The 16470-nt window shown below is 44.3% G+C and overlaps 1 protein-coding gene across 6 annotated transcripts in view; it reads right to left on the bottom strand.

Moving 5' to 3' along the window:
- UNK (unk zinc finger) overlaps positions 1 to 16470 on the bottom strand; it is a 49573-nt gene that overhangs the window by 18601 nt on the left and 14502 nt on the right. For all 6 annotated transcript variants that reach the window (XM_057398178.1, XM_057398180.1, XM_057398182.1 and 3 more), the window contains exons 2-8: positions 12034 to 12243; positions 9716 to 9892; positions 9171 to 9301; positions 8906 to 9041; positions 6852 to 6969; positions 5812 to 5896; positions 3826 to 3968 (exon numbers count right to left, since the gene is read on the bottom strand). In XM_057398178.1, the coding sequence (XP_057254161.1) occupies positions 3826 to 3968; positions 5812 to 5896; positions 6852 to 6969; positions 8906 to 9041; positions 9171 to 9301; positions 9716 to 9892; positions 12034 to 12243 (1000 nt within the window). The remainder of the gene's footprint in view (positions 1 to 3825; positions 3969 to 5811; positions 5897 to 6851; positions 6970 to 8905; positions 9042 to 9170; positions 9302 to 9715; positions 9893 to 12033; positions 12244 to 16470) is intronic.

Genomic DNA, 16470 nt, shown 5'->3' with positions numbered 1-16470 from the left:
AGTTCCAACCCCCCTGCCGTGGGCAGGGACACCTTACGCTAAATCATATCACCCAAGGCCTCGTCCAACCTGGTCTTGAACACTGCCAGGGATGGAGCATTCACAACCTCCCTGGGCAACCTATTCCAGTGCCTCACCACCCTAACAGGAAAGAATTTCCTCCTTATATCCAACCTAAACTTCCCCTGTTTAAGTTTTAACCCGTTACCCCTTGTCCTGTCACTACAGTCCCTAATGAACAGTCCCTCCCAGCATCCCTATAGGCCCCCTTCAGATACTGGAAGGCTGCTCTGAGGTCTCCACGCAGCTTCTCTTCTCCAGGCTGAACAGCCCCAACTTCCTCAGCCTGTCTTCATACAGGAGGTGCTCCAGTCCCCTGATCATCCTCGTGGCCTCCTCTGGACTTGTTCCAACAGTTCCATGTCCTTTTTATGTTGAGGACACCAGAACTGCACACAATGCTCCAGGTGAGGTCTCACAAGAGCAGAGTAGAGGGGCAGGATCACCTCCTTCGACCTGCTGGTCACACTCCTTTTAATGCAGCCCAGGATACGGTTGGCTTTCTGGGCTGCAAGTGCACACTGAAGCCGCCTCATGTTCATTTTCTCATCGACCAACACCCCCAAGTCCTTCTCCACAGGGCTGCTCTGAATCTCTTCTCTGACCAACCTGTAGCTGTGCCTGGGATTGCTCCCACCCAGGTGTAGGACCTTGCACTTGGCATGGTTAAACTTCATGAGGTTGGCATCAGCCCACCTCACAAGCGTGTCAAGGTCCCTCTGGATGGCATTCCTTCCCTCCAGGGTATCAACCGAACCACACAGCTTGGTGTCATGGGCAAACTTGCTGAGGGCGCACTCAATCCCACTGTCCACGTCAGCGACAAAGATGTTGAACAAGACCGGTACCGACACCGGTCCCTGAGGGACACCACTTGTTACTGGTCTCCAGCCGGACACTGAGCCATTGACCACAACTCTTTGTGTGCAGCCATCCAGCCAGTTCTTTATCCACCGAGTGGTCCATCCATCAAATTGATGTGTCTCCAATTTAGAGACAAGGATGTCATGTGGGACAGTGTCGAATGCTTTGCACAAGTCCAGGTAGATGACATCAACTGCTCTACCCCTGTCTATCAGTTTTGTAGCCCCATCATAGAAGGCCACCAAATTGGTCAGGCAGGATTTCCCCTTAGTGAAGCCATGCTGGCTGTCACCAAGCATCTTGTTGATTTTCATGTGGCTTAGCATGCCTTCCAGGAGGATCTGCTCCAAGATTTTGCCAGGCACAGAGGTGAGACTGACTGCTCTGTAATTCCCTGGGTCATCCATTTTCCCCTTCTTGAAAATGGGGGTTATATTTCCCTTTTCCCAGTCATCGGGAACTTCCCCTGACTGCCATGATTTCTCAAATATGATGGCCAGCGGCTTTGCAACTTCATTTGCCAGCTCCTTCAGGACCCGCGGATGGATCTCATCAGGACCCATGGACTTGTGCATGTTCATATTTTTAAGATGGTCTCAAACCAGCTCCTCTCCTACAGTGGGCGCAAGGTCTTCATTCTCACAGTCCCTGCATCTGCCTTCCAAGACTTGGGTGGTGCAGTCAGAGCCTTTGGCAGTGAAGACCAAAGCAAAGAAGTCATTCAGAACCTCAGCCTTCTCCAAATCCTGTGTAGCCAGTTCTCCCGAGAGCTTCCTGAGGGGGCCTACGTTCTCCCTTGTCTGTTTTTTATTTGCTATGTACCTGTAGAATCCCTTCCTGTTATCTTTAATACCTCTAGCTAAGTTTAATTCTAACTGAGCCTTAGCTTTCGTAACCTGGTCCCTAGCTTCTCAGACAACATCCCTGTACTCTTCCCATGCCACCTGTCCTTGCTTCCACTTATTATAAGCCTCTTTTTTCAACTGAATTTTCCTCAGGAGCTCCTTATCCATCCAGGGAGGTCTCCTGGCCCTCCTGCACTTCCTTCTGGTTGGGATGCAACACTCCTGAGCTTGCAGCAGGTGATCCTTGAATATCAACCAACAGTCTTGGGCCCCTCTGCCTTCTAGGGCTGTATCCCATGGAACCTTCCGAAGCAGGTTCCTGAAGAGGCCAAAGTCTGCTCTTTCGAAGTCCAGGGCAGTGAGCTTGCTGCACGCTCTTCTCACTGTCCTGAGGATCTCAAATTCAAGCATCTCATGATTGCTGCCTCCAAGGCTGCCCTGGAGCATCACATTTCCAACGAGCCCTTCCCTGTTGGTGAGCATGAGGTCAAGCATGGCACCTCTCCTTGTTGGCTCCTCTATTACTTGCAGAAAGAAGCTGTCTTCTACACAATCGAGGAACCTCCTGGATTGCTTGTGCTGGGCCGTACCGTCCTTCCAACAGATGTCAGGGTGGTTGAAGTCACCCGTGAGAACAAGGGCCTGTGAGCGTGAGGCTTTTCCTATCTGTCTATAGAGTGCTTCATCCGCAGGTTCTCCTTGATCAGGCGGTCTGTAACAGATCCCCACAGTAATGTCTCCCATAGCTATATTCCCTTTAACCCTGACCCACAAACTCTCTGTGGACTGCTCACCTGTCCCCAGACAGAGTTCCATACTCTCCAGCCTACCCCTAACATAAAGGGCAACTCCCCCTCCCCGCCTGCCAGGTCTGTCCTTCCTAAAGAGCCTGTAACCTTCCATTCCAACACTCCAGTCATAGGAGCCATCCCACTATGTTTCTGCGATGCCTATTATATCATACCCCCGTAGATGTGCACACATCTCTAATTCCTCTTGTTTGTTCCCCATGCTATGGGCATTTGTATAGAGGCATCTGGGCCGAGCTCCAACTGAAGCCAGCTCATTGGCTGGAGCAGCTGGGATATCTCTACAGTGCTCCAGGCATTTATTGTAGGTTCTGGCAACTGACTGGGTGTGTTGGAATGGAATGATGCTCCCCTCCCCCAACACACCTAGTTTAAAGCCTCCTTGACCAGTCTGGCAAGCCTCCTACCAAAATTGCTTTCCCTTCTTTAGGTCCCTGCTGTCTTTTGGTCCCTGCAGTTTTTGGTCCCTACCAAAACTGCTTTCCCTTCTACAGGTCCACCAGCCCCCAGTAGACCTGCCCTACAAGCTTGGGTCCCATGTTCAAGACACCCACACCCCTGACTATGACACCACCCTTTTAACCAGTTATTAACCTGGGTAATCCTCCTAGCTTTTTTTAGGTCCTCCCCTGTACCCTGGAGAATTGATGAAAAGACCACCTGAGCTCCAGAGACCCTAACCACCTCCCCCACCTCTTGTATGTACAAATAAAGTATTACCAGCTATCTGGGGCATTACTGAAACATATTCCAGAGTTTAGCTACTTCTAGGAGAGGGAGGGAATTGAGGATATCCTATAATGCAACACACAATATGCACAAGCTAAACCTCTGAGATTACATATGTAAACAAACTCAAATGTAAACAAATGTGGCTATGTACTTTAGAAGTAATAATGTCTCACAGCCTTTAATTAGGCTGCTTGGATACTAAGCCCAATATGTACCCCCAGCCAGGAAGGGGTTGGACTTCATGTGCAGATTTCACTTTCAGAAAAGTGCATCAACAAACTCAGCAGAGAAAGGAAGGCTTACAAATTTTACAGGCGAGAGGACAATACTAAAGCCACTGAAATGCATGTTCCAAGCAAACAGATCCCTCTAAGAAGTGTGCAACTGAGATCTAAAAGAAAAATACCATATCCTTTTGGCATTTGAATACTTAAGATTTCTCTTTTTGGGAGAAATGACTCAGAGAAGCTGAGATCTATAAAATACAGAAGAAGCTTCCCCACAGTGCTACATACATTGCTAAGGTCTGGGGCATGTGGACTGGAAGGGCTGACTGGAACAGAATCCCCAGCTGCCGACGGCATGTACATCACAGGGCCTGTCTGTGTCGGGCTTGACACAGCTGAGGATTGCTGTAAATCTTCACTGAGTGCAGGCTCTGGAAGAAATAAAAGCACATGGGGCGTTACTCAAAGCTGTACAATTGCAGTAGAGCACAAGACATTTAGAAACAAGAATACCTAGATATTTTCGAGAGAAGAAATTCCACAAGCACCCACTTATAAAGTATGAAAGCAAAGATAAACCTCATCTGGAAAATGGCTGCTACCTGTCTAATATTCCTTACATTATTACTGTCACTTGTACATTGTGCTGCTCTTTAGTCCATTAATGCTGCTCCAAAATTATCTTCCTTGCATAAAGTGTGTGTTGTTCATTCAGCTGTCTTGAATTAAGCAGAGCTTCCTTCATTGCTAGGCACAAAAGTTGATGCGTGCATTACAATTAGCTGAGGGAGGTAAAGTTTCCTATCACTGCTGAGTACAAACCATTACCTCAAAAAAGTAACATACATACGAAGGCATACACAAAATGAAAATGTCATTGGCTTGGAAGGTAGAGATGCTATAAAACTTGTGGTGTTTATCTAACACAACTCAGCATCTTTACAAAAACTATGTCACTGACACCATGTCCGTATGCCAATATCTTTAAAATATTGGTTTGAACAGATTTCATGCTAATAATCAGTAAAGCTCATGCTAAGAGCATGTAGTAAATGGATGACTGTTATTTTAGTTAAGTCCCTCAGTGTTCAGGTTGCTAAAAAGGACTAAAAGATACAATTCCATAAAATAGCATGGGAAATAACCATGTTGGAATGACCTAAGGGCTACAGAATGTTCCTCCGGCTTTAAAGTAGTATAGTATCAAGTGCAGTAATCTTGTTACCAAAAAGCATCTCCTAAACAAAGATATTATGTTACACACAAGGGTTTGCTAGACGTTATTTCTTTATCAAGATTTCATTCTCTCTTAAGCCTTCTGGATCCTGCTGTGTAGCTGCGCTACTGTGTTCTGGGCCATTACAGCCCACAGCTCTATCTATAATTACTGCTTGTTGACAAGGCTTCTTATAAAAGGAACTGCATAACCTCTAGAGAATTTATTCTCACCATTCCTTGACAAAGGGAGCAATCACTAATTCCACCTTTTACAAAGGATAATCAAACAACAAAGAGATTTGCTCAAGGCCACACAGTGAGTACCAGAGCCAGTCTATTGGCTTTTGAGTAACCTGCCCTAATGGCTGCAAATTCAGCAGTGAGATCTGGAGTGCAGAAAACGAGTAGGAGCCATAGGATCAGAAGCTAACTATTTATCTTTGAATGTTAGTACCCATGTGAACATAGAACACCTACAACCAAAACAGCATCGCTAGTTTACAGATAATGCAAGTGAGGATTGAAATAATGCCCTACAAATCAGGGAGCTATTGAGAAAAGAGGATTTAAGGAAAAGCAGAGGGAAAAAGTTGCGTATTTTATTTCTCCAACCTGACTTAAAGATTTAAGCTCTAAGTGAAACTTCATAAGTAGTAGAATAGTATTTTCTTTTTTAAATGGATCAATACCTGTAATTAGCAGTTTAATCCTCAGCTTTTTAAAATACACCACTTCGCAACTTAGCTAAATACAGTTCATCCATACAGAAGAGGAGAAGCTTTCATTGTTTCCTTCCTTCTGAGCTGACATTCAAGTAAGATGGAACTTCAAGAGACAGTGCAGTGAGAGCTGAGGGCTAAGTCCTACAGACTACCTACTGCCTTCAGCTTTGCCAGCACCTAGCACGGTTTTGTAGGAATTAGCAAAGTTAATACTTTGTTTCTGGAAATCCTTCACAGCAGCTCTAGTTTAGCAGCCCTGTATTTTAAACTATTTTGGCCATAAGCTCTTCATAGCTCAAATACCCATGAATGGTGAGAGAAGTAGCCCACGTACGTTCTACATGTGCAAAGGCACAGAAGGGTCCTCGGGGACAGCTGCCAGACTGCTGCATATCATTGCATTTGGTGGATTTGTAGATCTACGGATGGGGAAAAAAACAAAACCAAGACATGAACAGAAATAAAACAATGACCAGCATCTCAAAAGTACTGCGAAGAGACTCAACACCAAGACAGGAACATAGATAAGAGGTGCAAAAGCCAGCAGAGTTCAGGTGATAATTTCAGTGCTTTGTTTCAAAGAAAGGAAAACCCAGCTAGTTACAGAAACACCAAAATATGCCCATCACAGCTGGAGCTCACCTGAAGATCAACCCATCACATGTCAGCTCACCCAAAGGTCACCCTTTGCCATAATGTCCCTCAGTCTCACTCAAAGCTCCATGGATATTACAAATGGGAAAAAATAGGAAAGAGCTGACAGATGACAGCACAGGATGTTACAGCCACTTCTTTGCAAGGAAAATAACGAACCATTGACAATGATTGTAGGAAATGGATTATTTCCCTTCCCCCCAGGTTGACAGATGGGAACAATGGTTACTTTGTCGATCCACAGCCAACAAAGCTTTTCAACACTGTAACATGAAGCAGACTAGGACAAGGTATTAATTACAGTTTCTGTAATGATACTAGAATGCTCTGGGCATGCTAACAATTAAAAGCTTGGTGAGCTATAGGACTAGTCTGTGGGTATCTATGGTTTAGTACAACCATCATCAACCGAGAACTTTTCCTCAAGGAAAAAGATGCTGTATGCTCATCTGCAAACCCACATCATGCTTTTAAAATGACCCCTCTCATACATGAGATTGCTCCTTTTTACCTCCTCATATATGGTCTACATAACAAAAAGACACCCCTTCCAAGCAGCTGAATTTCAGCTTACTTCCAACATGCACTTTCTCTATATCTCAGGACCATACTGCAGGCAGCCTACACACTCTCCCAGCTAGCACATTAACTTACTTCAGAAGACTGGAATGCTTTTGCTTTTCTAGTCAGCTACCAAACAGAGCAAGGAGGTTACCGTACCTCTGGATGGAACTGCTGTTCTGTGCGGGTGTGGCAGTATTGGCATGAGTCTCCATTTTCACACTTACTGGGATCTCCCCACTCATCTCCATGTTTCACACTGGGACATGGTGAAGACCTGTGTAAATAAAAGTAGCAGGAGAATGCATCAGATTCAGAGAACCTGACAGTGTTTCAGCTTGCCTAAGGTCTGAGAGCCCATGACAACGTACAGGCTGTAGATGAAGCTTTTCACCTCTGAACGCTTGCAGGATTGCCTAGACAAAACCGAGAAAAAATACAGTGCTGAAGTAATTTAGGTGAGAAATTAATTAAGTCAAATGTGCTTTGAAATTTGCTTCCTTTGAGCAGGCCAAAGAAGGAAATTCTTCCTCTCTACTCTGGTGAGACCCCACAAGGAACACCGTGCCCAGCTCTGGGACCCCAACATAAAAGGTATATGGGACCTGCTTGAGCGAGTCCAGAGGAAGTCACAAGGATACTCTGAGGGCTGGAGCACCTCTGCTCTGCAGACAGGCTGAGAGAACTGGGCTGGTTCAGCCTAGAGAAGAGAAGGCTCTGGAGAGAACTCAGAGCGGCTCTCAGTGCCTAAATGGGCTACAAGAAACCTGGAGAGGAACTTTGGACAAAGGCCCGTAGGGGAACGACTTTAAACTGACAGAGAGGAGACTGAGATGAGACATTAGGAAGCTCTTCCCTGTGAGGGTGCTGAGGCGCTGGCACAGGGTGCCCAGAGAAGCTCTGGCCACACCATCCCTGGCAGTGTTCAAGGGCAGGTTGGACACAGGGGCTTGGAGCAAGCTGCTCTAGTGGAAGGTGTACCTGCCCATGGCAGGGGATGGAACTGGATGCGCTTTAAGGTCCATTCCAACCCAAACCATTCTAGGATTTCTCAAATAGGAGGCAGGTTTGGCTGCCCACTCTCAGCTGTACAGTTTGGCTGGCTGCTGCTTCCCCAGTCCTCATCCTGCTGCATTTTATTTCCCTTCTTGCAACTCTCCAATGAAAGAAACATGGCTTAACTCTCCATATGAAAACAAATACAACCTGAACCAACATAATAATACTAGCAGCTGATGCGATTAGTGTCAGAGATGCTGGGTCTGGTTTCTGTATTGGAACTGTACATTCATAGAAAGCAAACAAAATAATTGGCTAATCCTAAAACACTAAATACCTTTACAGTGATATGTTTCCAGGGTTATACTACAGCCACGTGGCAAAGAGGTTGAGTCAGGTCACTGAGGAAAAGGCAAGTCCATTTTCTTTCCTCCAGCCAGGAACCGTCCTTTTTCCCCAAGTTCTTGGTTTTTGACATGACCTACTTCCCCTGCTCTTTAACCATTCCCTCAAACAACAGCAGAGGGAAGCAGATAGCAACAGACGCCTGGCTTTCTGGTTTGCTCTTATGCTTTTCAAAACGGAGTTATGGAAAAGCCTCACTGAGACCACAATGTTATGCTGGAGGAAATGAGGGCCTGTAACTCCCTATGCGCTCAGGCAGACACAGCATGCCAAAAAATCCAGCGACAGCTGAGTTGACAGAAAACCCTGCTGCCTCCAAAGCAGAGTCTTCAGCAGCTGGTCAGGAATACATGTCCAGCTACGCTGCTGGTCATGCCATGTCTCATGATCCCCATCACCAGGCACACACAACAAGCAGCTTCCGCATCCTTTACCATGAAAACATGACTGTGTTTGTTTCTAGACGGAGATCAAAAGTTTCTGTTGCTTCCTTTCCTCCACACTGCTTTCTAAAGCAGGAGTTTATATGGTATGGGGAAGCCACACACAGGTTCTGTTTGCTATAAAAATCAGACTTATAACATGATTTAGCAAGTCATTTACTAGAGACTGGTTCCTATATACAGGAAAACTTCTTGTTTAGTTTGCTATCCTTCTCCCAGGCAGAAGCAGTCCATCCCATCTCTCTGTACAGGCCTTGGAGACACACTACAAAACTACCTAGTAAACAAAATCCTAGATTTTTCATTACATATTTCTACTACCCCTCACCACTCAGCTAGAAAACAGAATATCCAGGAATACATTACCTGTATTTGTGTTTTCTTGGGCTTCTTCTTCTGTCTTTGCTATTGTGGTAGTAGGGACAGGCATAACCCTGGCGACAGAGTCGGGGGGGTTTCTTACATTGCTCCGTCTTGTAATTTCCCAAGACATATGTTGTATCTACAAAAGAAGCAACCAGTTAATTGGAGACGACCAGAATCTATATTTACTATACAAAGCTTTTTACAGGAGTGGGCACTCCACAAACACCAGACTTTCCCAGCCCCACAGACCCCAAGCAACACGCACCTTGCCACCTTGGTTCCTCACTGAGGATCTTCTCTATCATAGCATGGCTAGCAGCAACTGCAGACTGACCCTCTATGCTGCCTTCAGATGTGGTCTGACCATTCTGCAAAGCCTCCATCGCCTGAAGCTCCCTTTGTGGAGAGAGTTAAATGAACACACAGAGCAGATGACAAGACAGGTAAATGTGTATAAAAACTGATTACTGGAGCATCGTAATTCCTAAGTGGATGCATTTCATTCATGCATTTCTGCCAGAATATCTTCAAAAAACAACTGCAACAGACATTCTTCATTCCAGATGTATTATTTTGACCCCTCCCATCAGACTCCAAGCCACAACACAAGTAGTTTACAGTATGCTCCCTTCCCCCATTTTGAGTATCCTCCCTGGAGATTTTGTAGATTTGCCTTAGTAGGAAGGGATATATCATCATCACTCCAACACTAAGCATTTCATGCTGAAGCAGTACTGTCCTTTGATCATCTGACTTTTCATTGGGGTACAGAAGTTACTTTTTTCATGCAGATCCCCAACCTCTACTAACCTGATGTCATACACCGGAGAGCGCAAGTCATGGGGCCCATGAGCAAACGCACAGTGGACTCCGTTCTTCGTGCAGTTTCCCTTGGAGTCTGTCTCATGAATGCAGATTCCAGTTTTGTAGTAGCGCAAGTGATACCTCCTCTCCGTGTCGCCAGTAGTTCTATGCAAGAAGGGACATCTGAAGTACAGAAGGAGGGAAAGAACAGATGAAGTCTGGTCACATGGGTAATGGACTGAACACTCCCACAAGACTTATTGCTGCTACAAGATGCTACAGTTAACACCACCTTTGCTATCTCTGTCCTTTCTCTTATGCTGCGTCTTCCAGCACTACACAGAACCACTAAACCTGTCACTACATGGTGTATAATGGTTTCCCCTCCTAAAAAGACAACTGGATTACTAAGACAGCAGCAGTTTCTTATTCTAGTCTAATGCCTGTCAGGGGTATGGAAAAGAGCATGGACATTGTCAAGGTGTTCCAATATACTAGCTGTGACTGAAGGGACTTCACATAGAATCATAGAATAGTTAGGGCTGGAAAGGACCTTAAGATCATCTAGTTCCAACCCCCCCTCCCATGGGCAGGGACACTTCACACTAAACCATGTCACCCAAGACTCCGTCCAACCTGGCCTTGAACACCACCAGGGATGGAGCATTCACAACCTTCCTTGGGCAACCCATTCCAGTGCCTCACCACCCTTACAGTAAAGAGCTTCCTCCTTATATCCAATCTAAACTTCCCCTGTTTAAGTTTTAACTCATTACCCCTTGTCCTATCACTACAGCCCTAATGAACAGTCCCTCCCCAGCATCCATATAGCCCCCCTTCAGATACTGGAAGGCTGCTCTGAGGTCTCCATGCAGCCTTCTCTTCTCCAGGCTGAACAGCCCCAACTTTCTCAGCCTGTCTTCATATGAGAGGTGCTCCAGCCCCCTGATCAATCTCGTGGCCTCCTCTGGACTTGTTCCAACAGTTCCATGTCCTTTTTATGTTGAGGACACCAGAACTGTACACAATGCTCCAAGTGAGGTCTCATGAGAGCAAATGTGCACATGGCACATACCATTTCCTCAGCAGCCCACCTAGACTTTGTGCTGTTACTGTTTCCTGCTAATGCAGTCCTACAGGGCTGCAACAGGCTATATATAGCCAAATGTATCCTTTATGCAGAGCATGGTACAAGGAAGAATTACAACACTACTGTTTTAGCTTCTGTTTTGCTTCCCCTCTTAGGCAGAACAAGCTACACTGAGAAATTAAATGAAGGACAGCAAAAAGTTCTGAGATGGCAACAGTTTTCATTCACTGATTTTCAGCCAGATATGAACCAGTAATCTAGAAGCCAAAGTCCTCAAATATCCTATTTCCAGTCCCTTCCAGTTCTCTTATAATGAAGAAGAAAGTATTGAGAAGAAAGTATTGAAACCGAAGCATCAGGCTGGGTGATTATTCCATTCTGTTGGAGTCACGAGACCTTTACTTAATGAGGTAAAAAAACCATTGTTTTCCTGACAAATAGCATTTTTCTGTATGTTTATATTGGCACCATGAAAGGGAACTGAAATTCCGTCTTTCTATAGCATCTCTATATAAAACATTCTCTGTATTTGGCCAGTTTGGCTACACTATTTATTCTTCCATATCTGTTACATGTCTAAAGTTATATTACTGAGTCAACCCTTTAATTGCTGGACTGTACCACATGCATAGCAGAAATCCTTGCATATCTGCTCCAGCTAAACTTCCTGCAGTCATGGGGAGAAAAGACACAATAAAACAAACTCTTTCTCATATTGCCTTATTCTGGGTACCTGTAATTTCCCTAACTAGCTTCTTAAAAGTTCAGTTTACTACTGACATATATGATTTTATTTAAAAAGTAAGGGGATAGATAATTCAGGAGGCAGGCTAGAAAACAAAGCTCTTTCTCTTTCTTCAACCTGTGAAAAACTAAACTACCCTGCTAGTGACCAAGAGTGATCATTTGACAGCCAGGGACTTACAGGAACAGAGTCCTTCTGAGCCCACTCATCACCAATCTCTTTTTCCCACCTCAACTTCGATGAGAATGTCAGGGACAGTGAATGATGAATAAGCTGAATTCCCATCTAAGTCACCCTTAGTACCACCTCTGCGCAGGCCTGGAGCGCACGGGTTGCTATTACAGAATTCACATCTGTTTTCATGTTATGTTGGTTACAAAGCTGCTTTACTGCTGACTTACCTCATCTCTACGAGAACTGGCTGGAATTATCACCTGGACCGATACCAAAAGCCTAGTGCCTAAAAAGCAGGGTGCAGTCTTTACTTACTCATCTCCTTCTGGGCAGATTCCTGTGGTCTCATCATACTTGGTACAGTAAATGTCAGGGCTGTAGTTAAATGTACCATCCCGGCGGCGGATAGATCTGCGACGACGCTGGTTGACAAAGTGCCAGTGGAAGCAAGTGTAGGGCCGGTGCTGAGTGCACTTGTGCTGCACAAAAAGAGGGCACTGCTCTGTGCGGAATTCCTTCAGGTAACTGCAGACAGAAATCCAACAGCAAGAAATTAGGAACAGGACAGGATGCTGGTCAGAAGCAATATCCAACTGACCCCTGCAGGGTTCAGGCCAAGCAGAGCTGCATCCGTCACAGGGATGCCTGCTGTCCTTCTTACACCCTCCTTTGTTTTTGTGCTCAACAGGGGAAGCTGCTGATTGTCTGGGGTGGGAACATACCAGTTACCAGGCTAGTTAACACAAATATGAATGCTAGCAACAGCTGAAATCAGGATATCTGATCTATCAGCATTATTTTGAAGAAGCTTTTCATGAGCTTAGAAAATAGTTTGTGAGAAAACAGAACTCTTAAGTACCACTCTAACCATTTCTAAATCCGAGACCTATCTGGGTAAAAAGGGGTTTCCTTCCTATATGTTCAGTTTTAAAAACCCTAACAAGATACACTTCCTTGCAGCCATGTTTAAAGCTTTACATTCTTGAGAAAGAATTTTAAAGACATGCCTTGTGCTCCTGGTTTAACTTATATTCTTCACTACATGGTTGACTATGAAATTAATTTTAATCAAAGTTCGTCTCTTGCATTCTTGTGAGTTCAGGACTCAGTCTTGAAAAGTGGGATAACTATCCTCAAACTACTGCATGTTTACGTTGTTTTAGTTTTAATATGCAATTCTCTGAAAGTATGTGTCTTCTTTTACCCCAACAACTAAAAAAGTCATAGGCTTTTATTTGTGACACTAGTAACAGTCTCTAAACCCAGATCATAGAGGATTACAAAAAGGTTTAGATCAACATAATGATCTGACTGTCATCTGTGTTACAAAACACAGGTGCTTACAAAACCCTTGCTGCCCCAAAACCACTAGCTGTCCTGTATTTATAAAGAACACAACAGTTCTGATTTCTTACATTTAGAGGTCAGCTTAAACAGCAAGTAACAAAACCTGCTGGTCAAAATCAAAGTGCCAGTATTGTGCTGGAAGCAGCAGGATGATAGAACAGCAGATGTGTACTAATTTTGAACTGCATATGTAGTCCAAGGCAAGAAAACAGAGCACAGGAATTTGTCAAGTATTCCTTCTCATATCAGACAATTTTTCTATTGTATCTAAATGAATGGAAAGATGTCCGATGCTCAAAGATGTGCTTACAGATAATACTATCATGCTGGATGCATTCTGAAAGCAACATCTGTAAATAAAGCTTCTTTTCCTCCTTACCCTAGCTGAAGAAAAAGCCACAGGAAAACACACAAACTTGACCCAAGTGTTCTGTTTTTTTTTTGCTTGCCATGAAGGGGAATATCACTGGCAAGAGACCTCCTACACTGAATTTTGCAAGCATGAAAGGATAAAAGCTCTTCCTCCTCTTCAACCTCCAAACAGGCGAGACACGCAGATTCCACTGCTGCTGCTCTGCAATCACTGGGGACCGGAGAGCCTCTGCAGCTGCTGTAAGCCCTGTTCAACCCCAGCCCATCTGTCCTCTGCTACCAGTGTGGCTGGAAAACAGGATCTGCACTGAGGTCCAAGGCTTAATATCTGAAAAAATGGAGATGGTATACAGGAATAGGTCTGTTTGGGATGGGTGAGGGCTAATAACATCACTTTATTACTTTCCACCTTTAAAAGGCTGTCTCCATTCAACTGGAGATCCCTACTCCAACCACAGAAGCAGTTCATCTGAAAACTGAATGCCACAATAAAATTAAACCATTCAAACTGCAAAACAGCTGACTACATGCCCCAGCCAGTATCAGTAGCAATCAGAGAAACCAAGAGCATTTAAACTCTGCCATCTTGTATGAAGTGAGTCTTCATAAAATCCTGGACTGGTTTGTGTTGGAAGGGACCAACAACTGCTCATGCAGTTCCAAACCCTGGCCATAGGCAGGGACACCTTGCCCTAGACCAGGTTGCTCCAAGGCCCCTCCAGCCTGTCTTAATCTCCCCTCTGGCAGGTTAAAACCATTCCCCTATGTTATGTCCCTACAGGCCCTTGTCCAAAGCCCTTCTCCAAGTTTCTTATAGTCCATTTAGGCACTGGGAGCTGCTCTAAGTTCTCCCTGGAGCCTTCTCTTCTCCAGGCTGAACAAGCCCAGCTCTCCATAGCAGAGGTGCTCCAGGCCCTTGGAGCATCTTTGTGGCTTCCTCTGGACTCACTCAAGCAGGTCCATGCACCTCTTGTGTTGAGGCTGCATAGCTGCAGTCCTGGCCTTCATTTGAAAAACAGCATTATGAACCCCTTCAGTGCTCTGGAAACTAAGCGGAGATAGCAGGCCTACACAACCTGGGTATCAAGCCCAGCATTCCAAACTTGTAGTGACAGACATGCAAGAAACACTTAAGAAAATCCCTGAAATTTAACAACTGCAAAATTAACTAAGCAGAAACGGCTTTCCTTTAGCAGGAGAGTTTAAAAATGCACACTCTGACTAGGGATTTCAGTCCCTGGAGTGTCAACTGTTGCTGAAGAGCATTTGAAAATTAACTGCATTTCATGATTGGCTAAACTCCCTGGAGAAACATTTATTATAATGTAAATGATAATTACATAAGTAAATGGTTCACCTGTGAAGTGTTTAACACCTAATTTGCTTCATCAGAAACTCATTCTTTAAATGCTGTCTCTTAAATAAACCATCTCTCACTCTTAATTTCAAAGTGAGTCCCACAAACAGGTACCACTGAGCTCAGCAAAACACATTAACTGTGCATGACAGCCTCTGCGATAGACCCAACAAACGACAAGGACAGTTGTCACATTAAGTCAGTCATTTCAAGCCTTTCAACCACTTCTTTGGGTGTTGTTATTTTTTGTTGGGGTTTTTTTTGTGTTTTTTTTTTCAAGCCACGAAAACATTTTAAATCACCCTCCTTTGCAATACCCTGAATAGTAAACTGCCTTATAGCCCTGTATTTTCTTGATCCATTAAGTGACTTTTGGTTCCTCTGGGAGAACACAGACCACTCAACCAGCCACTTTGTATTAAAATGTATGAAAGACATGTATCACATGTGTTTTGGGAACCTAGAAAGAATACCTAGACTACAATGTTATGTCTCACAAAGCTATTAATATTTCAGTAGCCTCTTTGCACAGGCTTGAAACAAAAACATAGAAAGCACTGTCATGACAATGACAGATCCTTCCGGTGTCAGTGGTTTCTGAACATTTTTGAACGACCCTTGAAAAACTGAAAACATGTTGAGAGCTGGTACACACTTCACGGCGTATCAGCAAAACACTGTGTCTGCATGGTAAGAGGAAATTCAGCAATGATAACCGGCATTTCTCATTCCTCTCTTACAGATCTCAGGAAACTACAAACCCCATGTGGGGCAGAATAATTTTTACCCCCATTTTATACAGGAGTTACTTCAGTATTTATTAAAAAACATAGAGGTGAAACTAATCAGTTCTATGTTGGTCTACTTTACAAGCACTCTCAATGTGTGTGTATATGCCACATTTTTAAAACCCCCCTTTTTTTTTTTAACATGGAAAGCATGTAGCACAATTGTCTTCTGAGACTACATTAACATCAACACTCAAATTCCTGGAGGAAATGTGATCATTTATGAGTCCTACTAAACAAAGATAAATGCAATTCTAAACAGATAGGACAAGGCTCACCAGAACAATGCATATCAAAGTCCCCAGGCTGCCTAGCAGGATGGACACTACTGGAAATGAAAGCCTCTTTCCTTAGAGGAACAAGAGGCAAGGTTCTTAGACTAGATTTCTGAACTCCTGGAGACTGACAAGAGCAGCAAAGTATTAGGGGAAAAAAAAAAAAAAACCCACTTTGTGAAACTGTGAATACTTTGCTGAAATTCCACTTCCTCTGGACAGAATATTGGAAGGGTCAGTCATTCTCTCTGCAATAATTTACACTAGTGGGGGAACTATTAACTGTTTTTAATTACCAGTAAGGACCAAACTCCCCAGGGCAGGGCAGCAGTTGGTAATGGATAATGGCAGCTAGCTCCCTCTCTGCCCTGGAGGGACTGGGCTGCTCCAGGAGCTGCAGGAAAGGAGATGGGAAAGTGAGGGAGAAAAAAAAAGCACTTCCAAACACCACTCAAAAAAAAAAAAAAATTCAAACCAAACTAGAACGAACTCAAAAAGGTGGGGGTAGGGGAAGAGGAACCAAGGAGAAACTCTAACCCAGAAGCTTCATTTTTAAACTCAACAATTGCAGCCTTGCCCTGGTCACATTCATTGCCTGCTGTGGCTTTGTGGC

The sequence above is a fragment of the Pezoporus wallicus genome, unplaced genomic scaffold, assembly GCF_028554395.1.
Source record: "Pezoporus wallicus isolate ANWC-B61680 ecotype Strahan unplaced genomic scaffold, APGP_CSIRO_Pwel_v1 contig_7956, whole genome shotgun sequence".
Lineage (NCBI taxonomy): Eukaryota > Metazoa > Chordata > Aves > Psittaciformes > Psittacidae > Pezoporus > Pezoporus wallicus.
This window is presented reverse-complemented; position numbering and strand designations above follow the sequence as displayed.